The 16,687-nt window shown below is 48.1% G+C and overlaps 1 protein-coding gene across 2 annotated transcripts in view; it reads right to left on the reverse strand.

Moving 5' to 3' along the window:
• Positions 1-3,770: 3,770 nt before the first annotated feature.
• LOC133108633 (SPARC-related modular calcium-binding protein 1-like) overlaps positions 3,771-16,687 on the reverse strand; it is a 13,157-nt gene continuing 240 nt past the window's right edge. For both annotated transcript variants that reach the window (XM_061218252.1, XM_061218251.1), the window contains 10 exons: positions 16,582-16,687; positions 15,411-15,510; positions 14,268-14,318; positions 13,804-13,866; positions 13,617-13,697; positions 11,320-11,512; positions 10,599-10,678; positions 7,779-7,875; positions 5,433-5,722; positions 3,771-3,836 (listed from right to left, as the gene is read on the reverse strand). The exon at positions 16,582-16,687 is cut by the window's right edge. In XM_061218252.1, coding sequence (XP_061074236.1) covers positions 5,434-5,722; positions 7,779-7,875; positions 10,599-10,678; positions 11,320-11,512; positions 13,617-13,697; positions 13,804-13,866; positions 14,268-14,318; positions 15,411-15,510; positions 16,582-16,687 — 1,060 coding nt within the window. In that variant the 3' untranslated portion in view covers positions 3,771-3,836; position 5,433. The remainder of the gene's footprint in view (positions 3,837-5,432; positions 5,723-7,778; positions 7,876-10,598; positions 10,679-11,319; positions 11,513-13,616; positions 13,698-13,803; positions 13,867-14,267; positions 14,319-15,410; positions 15,511-16,581) is intronic.

Consider the following 16,687-nt stretch of genomic DNA (forward strand, 5'->3'; position numbering starts at 1 on the left):
TGAGAGGGAGAGAGAGGGAGTGAGAGGGAGGGAGAGAGAGGGAGAGAGAGGGAGAGAGTGAGAGGGAATGAGGGAGAGAGAGGGAGTGAGAGGGAGGGAGAGAGAGAGGGTGAGAGAGAGGGAGAGAGGGAGAGGGAGATAGAAATAAAGCCATTGATGCCATGCAGCTCCTTTCTCTCTCATTGCCCCCTGAAGCAGCAGCAGGGCTGGGCAGAGAGCTCTCCTCTCAGGCTCAGACACGACCGCGACCTCTCCTGACCCCTGCAGCAGCAGCGCTGGTGGACAGGAGGGAGGTCTGGGTCCGTACCTCCACCTCCAGCCCCACAGCTCGGCCGTTACAGCCATTCTCTCTGACGTAGGGGTGGATGGGAGAGAGACACGGAAACACAGAAAGGCTGCAAGATCTACACGTCGGCTGGAACCGAGACGATTGGCTGACGCTCCAGTGCAGCGTGATGCCTGGCGTTCCACGGTCCGGTCAGAACGGGAAAGGCAGGGGGCTCTTCTGACAGATAATGATGCAGAGTGCGGTCAGAAAGGCCAGGCCCTGAGGGTTCTCACTCCCACATTCACACACACTGCATCCCTATACTACGCACAGCTATGACCAACAACGGGGATGACATCCGCGTGCGTTTGCACATACTACGCTGCTCCGCTTCACAAATAATCCGACAAACATTCATATCCAAATTGATTATGGGGGGTTTTTGCACTGCTGAAACCTATCCATGCACTGCACGCCCCTTGCATTTCACTTCGGCCTGTGAGAAGGAAATATGTGCAGTCCTTACCTTTAATTATACATGAGAATTGATTTTCCTTCAATGTGAAAACATGTATTCAGCTGATTGAGGATTGTGTTTTAACCAGAGGAGGAAAGCCCAGGGGTCAGAGAGTAGAAGTGCAGCCATGCACGTATTCCTCCCGTCCATGAACAGTGCTAATTAGGGGAGGATTTCTGCTTTCTGAACCAGGACTACACAACCTCGGGTTTCAACACGGGACGTGAACGGAATCCTATCAGGTGAGCAGAATAAGGCAGGGACTTGCACAGGAACGGTGGTGTTATTTTAAGATTCTGCGGTTCTCCGTCAACAAGGGAGACCCGGTGAGACAGTGACATACTCAACGGCAGAGAACACCTCCATTTCCCTTCTGACTGAGTGGAAGGGCTGAAATATCACTGTCACATTCGGTCGGGATTGGAGCAGACATGCGAGCATTAGCCCTCTCCTTTACCGCGGGAGACGTTCCCGGCCGGCTCAGACAAGAACGCCATTACGGATTTGCCGCTTGTTTCGTTACCAGGCATGAATGAGGGATGCAGTCAAAGCGAGGGCTGTATAAGAATATAATAATATCAATAAATAACCCTCAATTCAACCGCAGACAAAGTAAAAAAGACAAAGTGCTTGGTGACGAGCCCTAGTGAAGCCCCGGGCTCCAGTCTGTAATTAGAAGTAGCCTTAGCGCAGGACGCAGAGCCAAGGGCAGTGTCATTTCAGGGAACCGGAGTCTGACTTCAAGGCGGAGTCCAAAACAGCGCTCTTGCCTAATATTATATATAGTTGTTGAGTAAACTGGATGAGAAAGTTTAAGTGGATGAAATGTTCTCTCAAAGTAGTGTACTGTAAATCCCAGGATGATATATTTATTGCTGGTGTTTCGCTGAGTACATTACAGAGAATACTCAAGGAAGTAAACACATAAATATGATAAACTATTTCGCTTTAAAAACAAGGCGGGGCTTCATCCACGCTTTCCTTACGATAATAACAACGGCAGGTGAGCATGGCCACACAAGGCCCAAATGTCTTACCACACTTCCACTGTGCGCTTGGAAAATAGTATGGAGGATATTTTTTGCCCACTGTTTACTAAAGAAGTATGCACTATACAGTACACAGTATGCTTAGAAGATAGTATGTAATTCAAGGACATAGTGGGTAGGAGGAAACACCCCAGTCTTACTGGGTACCCATAGCAACAGCCTCTTGGACAGTGTCTCTGCTCCTGGGCTGACACACTCACTCCCCCTAGTGGACATGCATAGATACACGCAGACTCCCCAGGGACCGCAGCTACTGCCTGCTGCTTAATGGGGGATGGGTGAGATCTCAGCTTCCTTCTCTTCTCTATCTGTACTACACTACATACATGTTGGGTGTATAATTCAATTTATTAACATGGCAAAAAAAAAAAAAACATACGTTTTAATAGTTATATAACCATAATATTTCAAAAGACCATGGTATATACAGTATAAGGCAAATTCAAAAGGAATAACAACATGAAATTAGTGAAGATGAGAAAGGAGTTAGAGGTCAAATGTAAAAATGCAGGGAAAGATAACAAAAAAAAACCATGAAGGAAGGCACTTTCCGAACAACGATGAACAGCTGACACTCAACAAGCAGACAGAGTAAAGCAAAACCTCCAGACAGAAAACACGTATACAACACGTACGGATGCTGTCTTAACTCGACGTGAGTTCAGGAAAATCTTGCGCCCAAAGGGACGGGAGAGGCAGGGCTGCAGGCCTGGACGGACGGACAGACGGACGAGGCCGGGGGGGGAAAGGTCGAAACATCACGGGATGACTGTGGAGGAGGGAGAGGAGAGGGCAGAGGTGAGATTTTGGGCGTGGAAAGCGGGACGTGACTGACGGGGCGAGGGCATTGCAGGCAGACCCGGTGAGTGCTGTGTGAGTCTTTCAGCACACACTCTTCAGCCCGCGTGGCTCCAACTGCAGATTTGTCACACAGCTGGAGGGCTCCCCTTGTTTGCATATCTCTTTCAGACAAATGAGACCAATCAAGTCCTGATTTGCAAAAATGTCGTAGGGGCTTCGGGACTTGGATGAATATTAAAATGTGGTTCCCGATGCGCAAAGGCTTTTCTTGTTTTCAAAATGAGAGAATTGGTTAATTTTTCACTTTTGATACTGCCAATGCCCCGTCTCCACTCCCCAACCAGAGTGAACGCGACTGTGGTTATGTGTGGTTTCTGTGACTTAAACAGTGTATGTATGTGTGGCAGTGTGCGTCTGTGTATGTATTTGTGTGCCTGTGTGTGTGTGTGTGTGTGTGGGTGTGTATGTGTGTGCCTATGTGTGCATGTGTGTGTGTGTGTGTGTGTGTTTGTGTGTGCCTATGTGTGCATGTGTGCGTGAGTGTGTGTGTGTGTGTGTGTGTGTATTTATGTGCCCGTGTGTGTGAGTGTTTTCATGTGTCTGTGTGTGTGTATTTGTGTGCCTATGTGTGTGTGTACGAGTGTGTGTGTGTGTGTGTGTGTGTGTGTGAGTGTGTGTGCAGGTATGGGGGTGTATATGTGTATGTGTGTGTGTGTGTGTGTGTGTGTATTTGTGTGCCTATGTGTGTGCGTGTGTGTGTGTGAGTGTGTGTGCAGGTATGGGGGTGTATATGTGTGTGTGTGTGTGAGTGTGTGTGCAGGTATGGGGGTGTATATGTGTGTGTGTGTGTGAGTGTGTGTGAAGGTATGGGGGTGTATATGTGCATGTGTTGATGTTTGGTCTGCTTCATTACTGCATGTCTCACCTGCTCTCTCTCTCCTCCTGCTCCTCTCTCCAGGATCGCCCTGGCTGTCACCCTGCTTGAGTCAGAGAGACTGAGAAATCGGTTCAAAAATAAAAAATACAGGCGGCAGGGGTGGTCATTTCACTTTGGGTTTATTTTGGTTTTATTATGTACATAAACACACGCCAATATTTTAATTCATCTGACACAGGGCCAAAGTCAACAGTCTCCTCTGAGTGCCAGCCACCCTCCAGAATGAAAAGAGCCTCTCTTCTGCTCTCTCACTGGAGAGCGTGACTGGAAGAGAAAGAGTGTGCATGCTCATACACACTACACACAGTACACACACGCAGTACACACACTACACACAGTACACACACACTACACACACTACAGACATTACACACACATACACACATATACACACACACACTACACACACATACTCACACACATTACACACATTACACACAGTACACACACACACATCACACACACACACACACACACTACACACACATCACACACACACACACATTACATATACACATGATCACACACTACACACACTACACACACACACACACACAAAGTGGACACATCTGGATTTGGTAAAGTGTGTTGAGCCCTTGGGAGCCTACCTGAGAGCTCTGTAGGTACCTGGGTGAGGACACATCTCCTCCGTTACTCTGCTAAAACACACACATCCTGTCAATGCCTCCGCACCTTTTCCCACAGGGCAGACCGCTGTGCTCGAGGCTACATTTCAGCTCCTTATTTTATTCAGTGTTTGCTCCCCTGGCAATGAGTAGGTGAGAACTAAGGAGTTGTGGTTCAAATACGCTTTCAAGCCGACACCGACAGATCGCGTAAAAAATGGTAAATGGTAAATGGTTGGCATTTATATAGCGCCTTTATCCAAGGCGCTGTACAATTGATGCTTCTCATTCACCCATTCATACACACGCTCACAAACCAACGGCGATTGGCTGCCATGCAAGGCACTGACCAGCTCGTCAGGAGCATTTGGGGGTTGGGTGTCTTGCTCAGGGACACTTCGACACAGCCCGGGCGGGGGATCGAACCGGCAACCCTGCTCTTACTGCCTGAGCCATGTCGCCCCTGGTACCCTGCATAGCCCGATTCTTACAGTACATGGTCCCCCTGTGGCCTCCACACACACAGCTGCCCCCCCCCCCACCACATCAGCACCCTGCCCTTTGCCTCAGGCACTCACACACTGTCCCATCATCCTTCACTCCTGCGTTAGCCTCCATCATTTATTCACACTCCCCCGTAACTCCCCTCTGCTTCTACAGCCATCTCCTCTCCATCCATCCATCACGCCGTCCTCCGCCATTTTCCTTCACGGAGGGGCATCGACTAAATCGAGCACAGAGCGGCCTCACAGCTCTCCGAACAATAAGCGTTCAGTTTGGCTGGAAACCTGACTGGCATCGGGGAAACAGGTTTATGACTGCTCCTGAGAAGCGAACGCGCAGGGTGCCGTGTTTACATTTTGTCACTGGGCTTTATGATAAGTGCCTGCAGACGCAGTGAACGCGTGTTAAACAGAACCGGTGTCTGAACGTTAAGTGACCACAGCTACAGTGACCGTGTTAAACAGAACCGGTGTCTGAACGTTAAGTGACCACAGCTACAGTGAACGTGTTAAACAGAACCGGTGTCTGAACGTTAAGTGACCACAGCTACAGTGAACGTGTTAAACAGAACCGGTGTCTGAACGTTAAGTGACCGCAGCTACAGTGAACGTGTTAAACAGAACCGGTGTCTGAACGTTAAGTGACCGCAGCTACAGTGAACGTGATAAACAGAACTCTGAACGTTAGCGGTCAGCATGGCGGCGCAGGCCCGGGTTTGACCGTGGCTCACCTCACGGTCCCAGGCAGGCCATGAGCTCCTCCAGGCTCAGGCCGCGGTCGCGGTTGCGGTCGCAGTAGCGGGTGAACCTCTTGGCGCACCGGCGGGGGCGGAGCCGGCCGCGCAGGAAGTGACGGAGCGGTCGGGCCTCGCGGTCGCTCAGCGCCCCGTCACCGTCGGCGTCCAGGCGCAGGAAGTGCCAGCGCAGCGCCCCCTCTGGTCCGCCGGAGACCCACGCATCGCGCTCAGAGGAGACGCCCGGGGAAGGCCACTCTGACCCCGCCGGGGGTAAATCCTCCATCCTGAAACACACAGGACCAGGGCCTGCTTCAACCGGCTGAGAGTCTCGAAGGAAACCTTGCATTCTAGTTACTTTGAATAATTTGTTTATGCGTTATGTGTTCTGTACAGTCTTATGTGTTCAGTGAGGGTTCAGTGTGGTTGGGAGGTTGCGAGGTTGGGGATCATGAACTAACAAACTGACTGACTAAATTGTTGTGGCGGCACTTCCGATAAAAAAAAAAAGTCTGACAACAAAGACTGATAACACAGACTGATAACACACAAAGCCGCTAGCACAGTCAGGCAACAGGCTTGATATCACACAAAGCCGCTAGCACAGTCAGGCAACAGGCTTGATATCACACAAAGCCGCTAGCACAGTCAGATAACAGGCTTGATATCACACAAAGCCGCTAGCACAGTCAGATAACAGGCTTGATATCACACAAAGCCGCTAGCACAGTCAGGCAACAGGCTTGATATCACACAAAGCTGCTAGCACAGTCTGGTAACACAGGCTTGATATCACACAAAGCCGCTAGCACAGTCTGGTAACACAGGCTCTGACACCAAAGCCTCTGGCCCTCCCTCCCAAAAAAGGAGGCCTCACCCAGAACGAGAGAGAGAACAAATCAGCCTTCCAGCACCTCTAATTACGGCTATAAAACACATCTGATTAAACCTGTCACTAGCTCCAGCGCGTCTTCATATGCAAATAAAATACTAACAACTTTCATGCTCAGATGGACATGTCCTGAGATACTGGAATCACGGTATCTGTACCTCCACTTACGCTGATGGGTAAATCTTACACAAAGGGCTGGAAGCATTACAAGCTATATCAACAACACACAGCCTCCTGGGAGAACGCTTTTGACTGATGATAATGCACAAAATGGGAACAACACAATCCTATTTTCCCCGAGGCACCGGCAATGTCATGCTCATTCTGCCTCAGTTTTGCATAATGTATAATATGTTATACATTCATTCATATGCTTATGCTTATACACCGTCTGTACATTTATGTACATACATGAACACATTAACGAAGATGCTGTAGTAGTTTTTAAGCCATTCAGCCAAACCTTTATCCAGGTTTGAGTTAGGTTTGAACGAAAGACAACACATTTATGTTTGTACTGGTCCGTCTAGGTTTTTTTTTTGTAACATGCCAATGTTTTATTAAAGACGAAGATGCAGACGCAGACAAAGATGAAGACAGACAAGAAGAAGAAGAAGAACTAGACCACATTTATCAGGTGATTCTAGAGGAGGCGAGCTGGATGCAGGATGCTGGACATGGGAAGGCAGCCCAGCACACATCTGGAAGGTCAAACAGGAGCCTGCTGTCAGACCAAATGAACACATCCGTATCACACGCCCTCCAGCCGTCAGGCCCCGGACGGTAAGTACCTACCGAGGGGCTCGCTCTGTATGGCGCCCACACCCGCGAAACGAGGAACAATTTATATGCATGAGCAGCCAGCAGCGCAGATCAAATGGGTTTTTACCAAGGCATTTGCAGAGTATATTGCTTTCTGCTGAGATCAAATTGCAATTTTGTTAACCCACCCACACAATGCAACGTAATTGACCACTGACGGCGGGCAGTCATGTTTTGGAGAGATTGAGAGGAACGCAATCAATGATAGGTTACCTTCTTAGAATTTCACACACGCATACATGCGCTCAAACACGCACACACACCATCCACTGTGAGCTGAGCACATTCGTAGCATGTCACAGTCCACTAATGTAGAAGTGGCAATGCAGCTTTTTCCACTGATTGAGATACACCGTACAGAACAGTTCCCTGAAGTTCAGTTTCCTTGAGAGAGACATAAAGATTTTTCCAGGAATAAGGCATGCAGTACTCTTTAATCTTGAATGAAGGTCATATAGAGACAGATAGAGAACAAATGTCAGTATTAAATTTGAATCAAAAGACAGAGATAGAGGATGAAGGTCAGCATTAAATTTGAGAGTGATATTGAGACAGTCAGTGAGTGCATCTGCCCTGATGGGGGTGGGGGCAGGTTTGGGGGTGGGGTGGGGGGTGGGGGGGGTACTGACCGGTGAGGACCGGTTACTCCTCCAGGGTCAGAGACCCATAGCTGGAGTGCTTGAGCCAAACTCTGCAGAAACTCCTTCTTACGAGCACCAGGACAACCTGGAGAAAAGAGAGAACATAGCTGAGGCTGTCACTGAAGCAATAAATACCTATCCGCAGACTGTATTATCTGTATTTAGTCTAAATGGTTACGTATTCATGTCAGACCTGCTCCTCAACCGTGGATTTCAGCCAGCAGTGCTTCAGTAAAAGTAACCCAAGTGGTAAATTAAAATTCCTACCCGGAACGCCGGAACTTTGTAACAGAGGAACAAAAACACAAAACAGACTTAATTGCTATTGCACCCAACAGAGAAATCGTTAAAAAAAACATGGTAGATTAGTATTCAGCGTCAGAGACAAAAGGTAGAAAGAGATCCTGACAACAGGAAGAGAAGGGGAGAGAGATTGACTCGCAATCCGGCCATAGAACAGGGCTAACATGGCTGTCTGGACACAGGACAGGCTGAAAAAAAACTTTAAACAGCTGGTAGCTGGTTGACCAGTTCAGACCAGCTCCATACTCTACATGGTTTGATCAGCTCATGCTAGGTTTTGAAATTGCTGGTAGCTGGTTGACCAGTTCAGACCAGCTCCACACTCAACATGGTTTGACCAGCTCGAGCTATGTTTCGAAACAGCAGGTAGCTGGTCATTTTAAGCTGGTCTTAGCTGGATTTTACACCAGGGTCTGACTCTGCCTGTATCATGGGGCAGAGACAGAGCTGCATTTAAATTGGGATCTGTCCCAATATTCGGGCCCTTGTCACAGACAGAGAGGCAGATACTCCCCTCGGGAGAGAGGGCAGCACTGTATGCACTGTACTTTCACTCGCCACAACATGAGGGGGAGAGAGTGACACAGAAATAATCACATACTTCAGCTGTTCTCTCCTTTATCCTGGCAACATTACACAGCCGGGGAGTGGACGGGGCCTGTCCCCTGCCTGTCCCCCTGCATGTCCCCTGCCTGCCCCTGTCTGCCCCTGCCTATCCCCTGCCTATCCCCCTGTCTGCCCCTGCCTATCCCCTGCCTATCCCCCTGTCTGCCCCTGCCTGTCCCCCTGCATGTCCCCTGCCTGCCCCTGCCTGTCTCTGCCTGCCTATCCCCTGCCTATCCCCTGCCTGTCCCTGCCTGTCTCTGCCTGCCTGTCCCCTGCCTATCCCCTGCCTGTCCCCTGCCTATCCCCTGCCTATCCCCTGCCTGTCTCTGCCTGCCTATCCCCTGCCTGTCCCCTGCCTGTCTCTGCCTGCCTGTCCCCTGCCTGCCCCCCTGCCTGTCTCTGCCTGTTAATAGCATGCCATCTGCACAGCGGTGTGCCTGCCAGCGTAGCAGCGCTCTGCTGGCAGAGGGCTGAGGTGAGGCGGGGCAGATAGAGATCAGCTGTGAGAAGAGCGCGGAAGAGCTGGCAATCGATCGGTCCTGCTGCTAACGGACCGCTGAAATGCTGCTAACCGCTGGCGGCAAGACAGCTGGCACCGGCGGTGGTACGGTAGGTGCTCTCTTTCTGGGAACTATAAATATGCTGAGTCAATTAAAGCTAATTAGAATTTTAAAACGAGAGAAACAGAGAGAGATGGTGATAATGAGAGTTGGGGAATATGGCCATTATTAACTGACATCCAACTGTTTGGGTGCTTTAAATTCTGGATCCATTTGTGGCCCTATCGTTTATAACCACGAGGCTGTGAATTTATCACAAAAAGAGCAGTGTTAAGCTGTTAGTCCAGCACTATCACTAAAGAGTCTGAAAAGCCTCCCTGCACACGCCCTGCACTAACACTAAACAGCCTGACGGTGTTCCCTGCAAACACCCTGCACTAACACTAACCAGCCTGAGGATACACCCTGCACACGCCCTGCACTAACACTAACCAGCCTGAGGATACACCCTGCACACGCCCTGCACTAACACTAACCAGCCTGAGGATACACCCTGCACACGCCCTGCACTAACACTAACCAGCCTGAGGATACACCCTGCACAAGCCCTGCACTAACACTAAACAGCCTGACGGTGCTCCCTGCACACGCCCTGCACTAACACTAACCAGCCTGAGGATGCGCCCTGCACACTTCCTGCACTAACACTAAACAGCGCCATCCTAACACATACACCGAGAGAAAACCAAATTGTAACAGAGCAACCAACAAACATGCATCACTCACTGGAGCAGACACATGCAAAAGCGTAGAGTAAACTTAAGTGCTACCAGACCCTAGACAGAGAGCACAATGTGAAGGTCGTTAGAGTGAGATTTTTACGGGCTAAACCTGGCAGTGGTGGGAGGCTGACACAGGAAAAGACTGGCACCCAGGGAAATCACGCTGCTTTCACACAGCACTACACTTCACAATATATGAAAAAAAACATGTTATTGTAAATTACTCTTCGACTTTTATTGTCTCCTGTATGATGCATTCCATTACTGTGTGCTACTGTATTGGGCATGGCGCTTTGGCTTTTGGCAGAGAAAGACAGCAAGAGGACAGGGGATAGAGAGAGAGATTAACAAAATTGGAGAAGGAAAGGTTCAGCACTCAGTTGGACAGTGGCCAGACCTGGGTCTAATATGTGAATTGTTTGGGTTAAAATATTTTTCTATGCTTTACTGAGCTTGTCTGGTATATAGAAACCTATGAAATACTCTCAAAAAGGACAAACCCCACCATCTGGTCCTCTTAATTAATTAAATATAGGTCAAGCACAGAAATATATTTTAATCCAAAACAAAGATATATTTGACCCAGGTAGTTCACACAGCGAAAGGGGGGGTCTCACCAGGCAGAGCTCGGCCTGTGTAGCCCCTGTCTGGCAGGCTATCCAGCGGTCTGTCTGTCCTGCAGTCTGGAAGCCTGTTCCTGGACACAGTTTTTCACAGCGCCATCACACTTCCATTAGCACTAATCATGAGCTGTTATTAAACTTTCCTCTCTGGCCCAAATCATTACTTTCTATTATGACACTTCAATCACCAGGTGTGTGTGTGTGTGTGTGTATGTGTGTGATATACATGTGAGTCATGTGTGTGTGCGTGTGTGCGCATGTGTATATGGATGTGTGTATGTGTGCATGTGTGAATGGATGTATGTGTGTGTATATATGTGCATGTGTGTGCATGTGGGTGTGTGTGTGCATAAATGTGTGAGTCTGCAGGTGTAAATGGTAAATGGTAAATGGTTGGCATTTATATAGCGCCTTTATCCAAAGCGCTGATATGTCAAAAGATGTATGTTTGTGTGTGCATGTGTGTCTGTGTGAGTGCATGTGTGTGTGTGTGTGTGTGTGTGTGTGGGTGTGTGTGCATGCGTGTATGGATGTGTGTGTGTGTGCGCATGTGTGTACAGATGTGTGTGTATGTATGTGCATGTGTGTATGGATGTGTGTGTGTGTATGTGTGTGTGTGTGTGTGTATGTAGGTGTGTGGGTGTGTGTGTGTGTGTATGTGTGTGTGTATGTAGGTGTGTGGGTGTGTGAGGTGGGCCAGGCCCAGGTGTGCTACCTAGTGGAGGTCCCTGGTAGGGGGCGTCCTGTGTCAGTCCTCACACACCAGCAGTAGCCTGTGGCTCTGTGGCACTGCACCGGGCTGTACTGCCCTTCAGCACTGCAGTCTGGAACAAAACGGTCCTCCTGCCAGATGGGGCGCACTTCTGCCAACAGCGCCGCCCGCTCCCGCTCACAGTCCAGGGGAGTGTCTGCGCACGCACACACACACACACACATACCCACACACACACACAGAGCGTCAGAACAAACCCAGAGAGAGAGAGAACTACCCGAACACCAGGCCTGGGGTCGAATCAAGTTCCACCACTACTTGGCTGAGCTGTGGATTCATTACCTTCACAATTACACCCGGGTCAAACCTAATATTTCACAACTTAATGAGCACTTAAGGCACTCTCTGGGACTAACTAATGAACGAGGTTGGCTGTCATACAAAAAGCCACCGATCTTTGAAAAACCCTCATTATCATCAAGCAGACTACTTGACCTGTTATTGCTCTTGCAAACAGAAAGTCAAGCTATGCATATGTTCATGTCATGTTGGAGCTGGGTGGCCCCCTGCTGCTTGAACAACAGTGCAATGGTCCTACGAAGCAATTACAAGAGTCCTCATATGCCAGACAGGGTATTATGCACATGCTCACTAGCCAATATACAGACAGATGCATTACTATTACATTTAAAAACACTGTGAAGTTGGTTAAATGACAAGTCCTTGGCAATGATGGTGCCAGTACCAAATCATTACAGTCATGGCATTAGCCATAAACACACACAGTGGCCACTTCATTAAGTACTAGGTAGGACCCCCGTTTGCATCCGGAACAATCAGATTTTTTCGCGGCATCGATTCAACAAGGCACTGAAAACATTCCTTTGGGATTTTGGCCCATGCTGACATGATAGAATCACATAGTTTCCACAGATGTCTCAGCCACACATTCACGCTGCGATCCTACTATTCCACCTCATCCCAAAGGTGCTCTATTGGGCTGAGATCTGAACTGTGCAGGCCGTTAGAGTAAACTGGCATCACTTTCATGTTTGAGGAACCAGCTCGATATGATGCATTACTAAGGGGCCTAATATTCCCCAGGATAACATCACCCTAAGTGTTAAAGCACTGGGCACTTGACTCATACTTGGAGGTCTCCTGACTTTGACTTAGTCTTAGACCTACATTTTTTTTACATAGTAGTTACCGTATAATGGGCTATTCATAACATCACATTACATTACATTATTGGCATTTGGCAGACACTCTTATCCAGAGCAATGTACAGTTGATTAGACTAAGCAGGAGACAATCCTCCCCTGGAGCAATTGCAGGGTTAAGGGCCTTGCTCAAGGGCCCAGCTGTGCGGATCTTATTGTGGCTCCACCTGGGATCGAACCAGCGACCTTGCGGGTCCCAGTCATTTACCTTAACCACTACGCTACAGGCTGTCCTATATCATCTATATCATGCTGCCTAAATAAAAATAAATAAATAAAAAAGGGGTTTCAATGTCTCTGTCTCTATACTCAATTTTGTAATAGCTGTAAACGTTATTTTTCTGTCAGTCATTTCAGGGCATTAATGTGGCACTTGGACTGGTGATTGTTGAACTTGGACTGGTCCCAGATTTGAGTACTGGAGACATGAGGTTCATCTAGACTTGGATGTGGGAACTAGAGACTTCAGACCTGACTTGGACTTACAGTTAAGTGACTTGAATACAACACTGGTGAACAGCTGGTAGGTAGAGCACCTCAGTATTGGCAAGACTTAGTTACAGATGTCGACTGATTGCCCAACCCAAAATATAATTAAGACCAGCTTTGATGCTTGAGGCAGTATGTTTTTTCTGTGGGTGGAAAGGAAAGCAACATCTGTGTCTCATCAAAACAGCAATGGTAGGAGAAGCCATGGGAGGACATTGCTGAGCCAAGAGATTGTGCAAACAGTAGGGGGCCAAGAATGGATCCCTGGAGAACTCTGGTGGTAATGCTTTGGTACACTTAGATGGATTCCAGATCGCCTAATAAGGGCAGTCAGAAAAGTATGAAGATGACCCTTTGTACGCATTGTCTTTTACCTATTTCTTTCACAGCCGCTATAGGAGCAGATAGTCAAATGTATCAAGTGCAACAGAGACACCTAGTAGGTCAGGACAGAAGCCAGGGATGCTGTTCTGTAGATCTTCTGCTACAGAGAGGATAGCTGTCTCGGCTGAGTGTTTGGCATTGAGGCCTAACTGATTTGGGCCTAGGAGGTTGTCCTGAGGAGGATCACGTGTAAGCCCAGGTCACCTGTGGACTGCTTGGTAGAGCGGTTCCCTTTGGGTTCAGAGTTCATCAGTATGGTCACCCAGAAGGGAGGGGCGGTGATTTCTGTACGGAAGTAAGAATGACGTGAAATGCATGTTAATAGGTTTCTCAGGTAAGGTGCCCCATTGTGGGGGGTTTTGGGTAGGGTTCCTGGGGGAGACTCTCTCACCTGCTGTGTGGAGGGGCGGGGCAGCAGCAGGCTCAGTGGTGGGGGTCATTCTGCCCCCCTCCTCTGCATTCAAAGACAGGAACATTTTGAGAGCCACTGTTACTCAGGTTAGTGCTATCTACTCCAGCACAGACAAGACAACTGATAGCTGTGTGTGTGTGTGTGTGTGTGTGTGTGTGTGTGTGTGTGTGTGTGTGTGTGCATTGTGTATTTGCACATTTGTGTTTATCTGTAAGGACATCACAGATCTTTGAACACTTGGTCACACAGCCACCAAGGCCAATTGCAACTTTGAATTTATTGCACAGCATAACTGACCCGCCAGAACTGGAACATACATTCCTAGCAGGATAATAACTGGAACAGCCAATCCAGTTGCAATGGAGTTCTGCGATCCTGTGGTCTAAACCAGAGCTTCAAAAGCACTTAAAGTCATAACAGTTACCATAACCGTTGAATCTTACCTCTGTGAGCAGACTCCACATTGGCCTCCAGCTGAGGTTCAGAGAACTGGCCTTTGTGTCATAAGAAAATATACATCACCAAAGAGGACGGATGTCAGGAAATGTCAGTTTAATTCATTTTCAAAATAATTTTACTCATTTGTGTAAGACATATCAACTGAAAGAAAAACAGCAGTCATAATCATCACCACGATTATAGCCATAACCGTAATAATAATATATAGCTTGCACGTACTTAAAAAAAATCAGTCCAGAATGTTTGTTGTTCCTTCAATGACACTTATCTGAAATAAACCACCCATGTACAGGCTGGCAAAACAATTATGTGAAGTGCAATAAAAATCAATGCTTGCTTGCTTATATGACTTTCTGTGTAAAGCTCCCGGTAGCGATCAATCATTAACACTAACTGCAATAAGCCTGCTACAGCTGGATGCATATCCCCTTCCACTGGCGACTTCCTGTACTGACCTGGCCAAAGATCAAGATCTCTCATGATGAAAAGTGTAAAATGAGGAGGATAGCCCATTTCAAACATATAACTGCTGACAGAAAGACAAACATGCAGCTAGCCGAATGAATAAAAACCAGAATCTAGACACCTAGGGGGGTGGAAAACTGTCAATGTTGACATACGTTTAGAACTAAACAGAATAGGTGAACCCCAATATAGCTTTAGTTTTACCTGGATACAGCCAGGCTAGTATCCTAGTGTCCTAGTGAGCTAGAGAATTTTCACTTTTCGAACAAATGTAGGCAGGTTTTCACGTGAACGTTTCACCGACTTTTCACAACAACAATATTATCTGAGAGGAAGGCATACAGGCAGACAGTCAGTAGCAAACAAACTAAATCAAATCAAATCAAATCAAACCATCAAAAAATGAATTTGTATAGGGCATTTCATAAACAATTATCACAATACAAATATGCTTCACAGGAAACCCTAGCCTAAACCCCCACAAGAGCAAACCTAGGGAGACAGTGGCAAGGAAAAACTCCCCGATGGCAGATAGGAGGAAATCTTGAGAGGAACCAGACTCAAGGGGGGAGCCCATCCTCCTCTGGCCGGCCCATCCTCCCTCCTGGCTTTTCAGTCTTGCCCAGGTATCTCTGGGTGGGATGGGCATGGCGGGGGCTTACCTGTGCAGTTGGGTTTCTGGTGCAGAACGGAGGTCCCGCTGACTGGCTTTCCATCGGTGGTGGAGCACCAGCAGTACCCCGTCTGACTGTGACACTGCACCTGAGGGAACAGTCTGACTGTGACACTGCACCTGAGGGAACAGTCTGACTGTGACACTACACCTGTGAGAACAGTCTGTGATACTGTACCTGATAGAACAGTCTGACTGTGACACTACACCAGAGATAACAGTCTGACTGTGACACTGCACCTGAGAGAACAGTCTGACTGTGACACTACTCCTGAGAGAACAGTCTGACTGTGACACTGTACCTGAGGGAACAGTCTGAGTGTGACACTACACCTGAGAGAACAGTCTGACTGTGACACTACTCCTGAGATAACAGTCTGAGTGTGACACTACACCTGAGAGAACAGTCTGACTGTGACACTGCACCTGAGAGAACAGTCTGAGTGTGACACTACACCTGAGAGAACAGTCTGACTGTGACACTACTCCTGAGAGAACAGTCTGAGTGTGACACTACACCTGAGAGAACAGTCTGACTGTGATGCTGCACCTGAGGGGAAGAGGGGCACACCTGGGATAGAGATGGGGACCAGGCCGCTCAGGCCTCCATATTTCTCAGTAAGGACTGTAGGGGAACTCCCTGATGCCCCGCCATTGCTAAGTTTTTGTTGTTTGTGCTTTTTTAAAGGTTATATTAGGTCATATAACGCTTTAATAACCCCAGCAGGGAAATCTGCTTGTTACCTTGGCCAGGATATAAAATAAACATAGACAAACATCATCAAAAAGCGTTTTATAATGCAGCAATTCAGAGTGGCCGCCGCCCTGCGGGGTTGATTAAAAACGCAGATACGACTAAAAAATTACACAGTATCGACCTGCGTAAACACTAATAAACCTACCTGTTAAACACCACAGTCGTGCCATAAATAAATAAATCATGTACACAAGGCTGTTATGCTTCAATAACTCATGGGGCTCATGAATTTTGTGAGGAGTATCGAATCCCTTCAGCCATACACTCAGGGATGATGAGACATCTCTTCTTGTGCCTTTAGTCTTATGCCCTCGGTATTTTCAGGAAACAGACTTGATGCTTGTTAAACTTTCACTGTTCCTATGGTGACCCCACGGCAGCTTGGGGGGAGTGCAGTCGGTACCTGCAGGAAGGTTCCCTCTGCAGTGCATTCTGGGACGAAGACAGCGGGCGCATCTCTGCGGCCTCTGGTCTCCAGGGCCTGGGAACGGGCCAGCTGGCATTTGGAC

Source organism: Conger conger, chromosome 13 (assembly GCF_963514075.1).
Source record: "Conger conger chromosome 13, fConCon1.1, whole genome shotgun sequence".
NCBI lineage: Eukaryota > Metazoa > Chordata > Actinopteri > Anguilliformes > Congridae > Conger > Conger conger.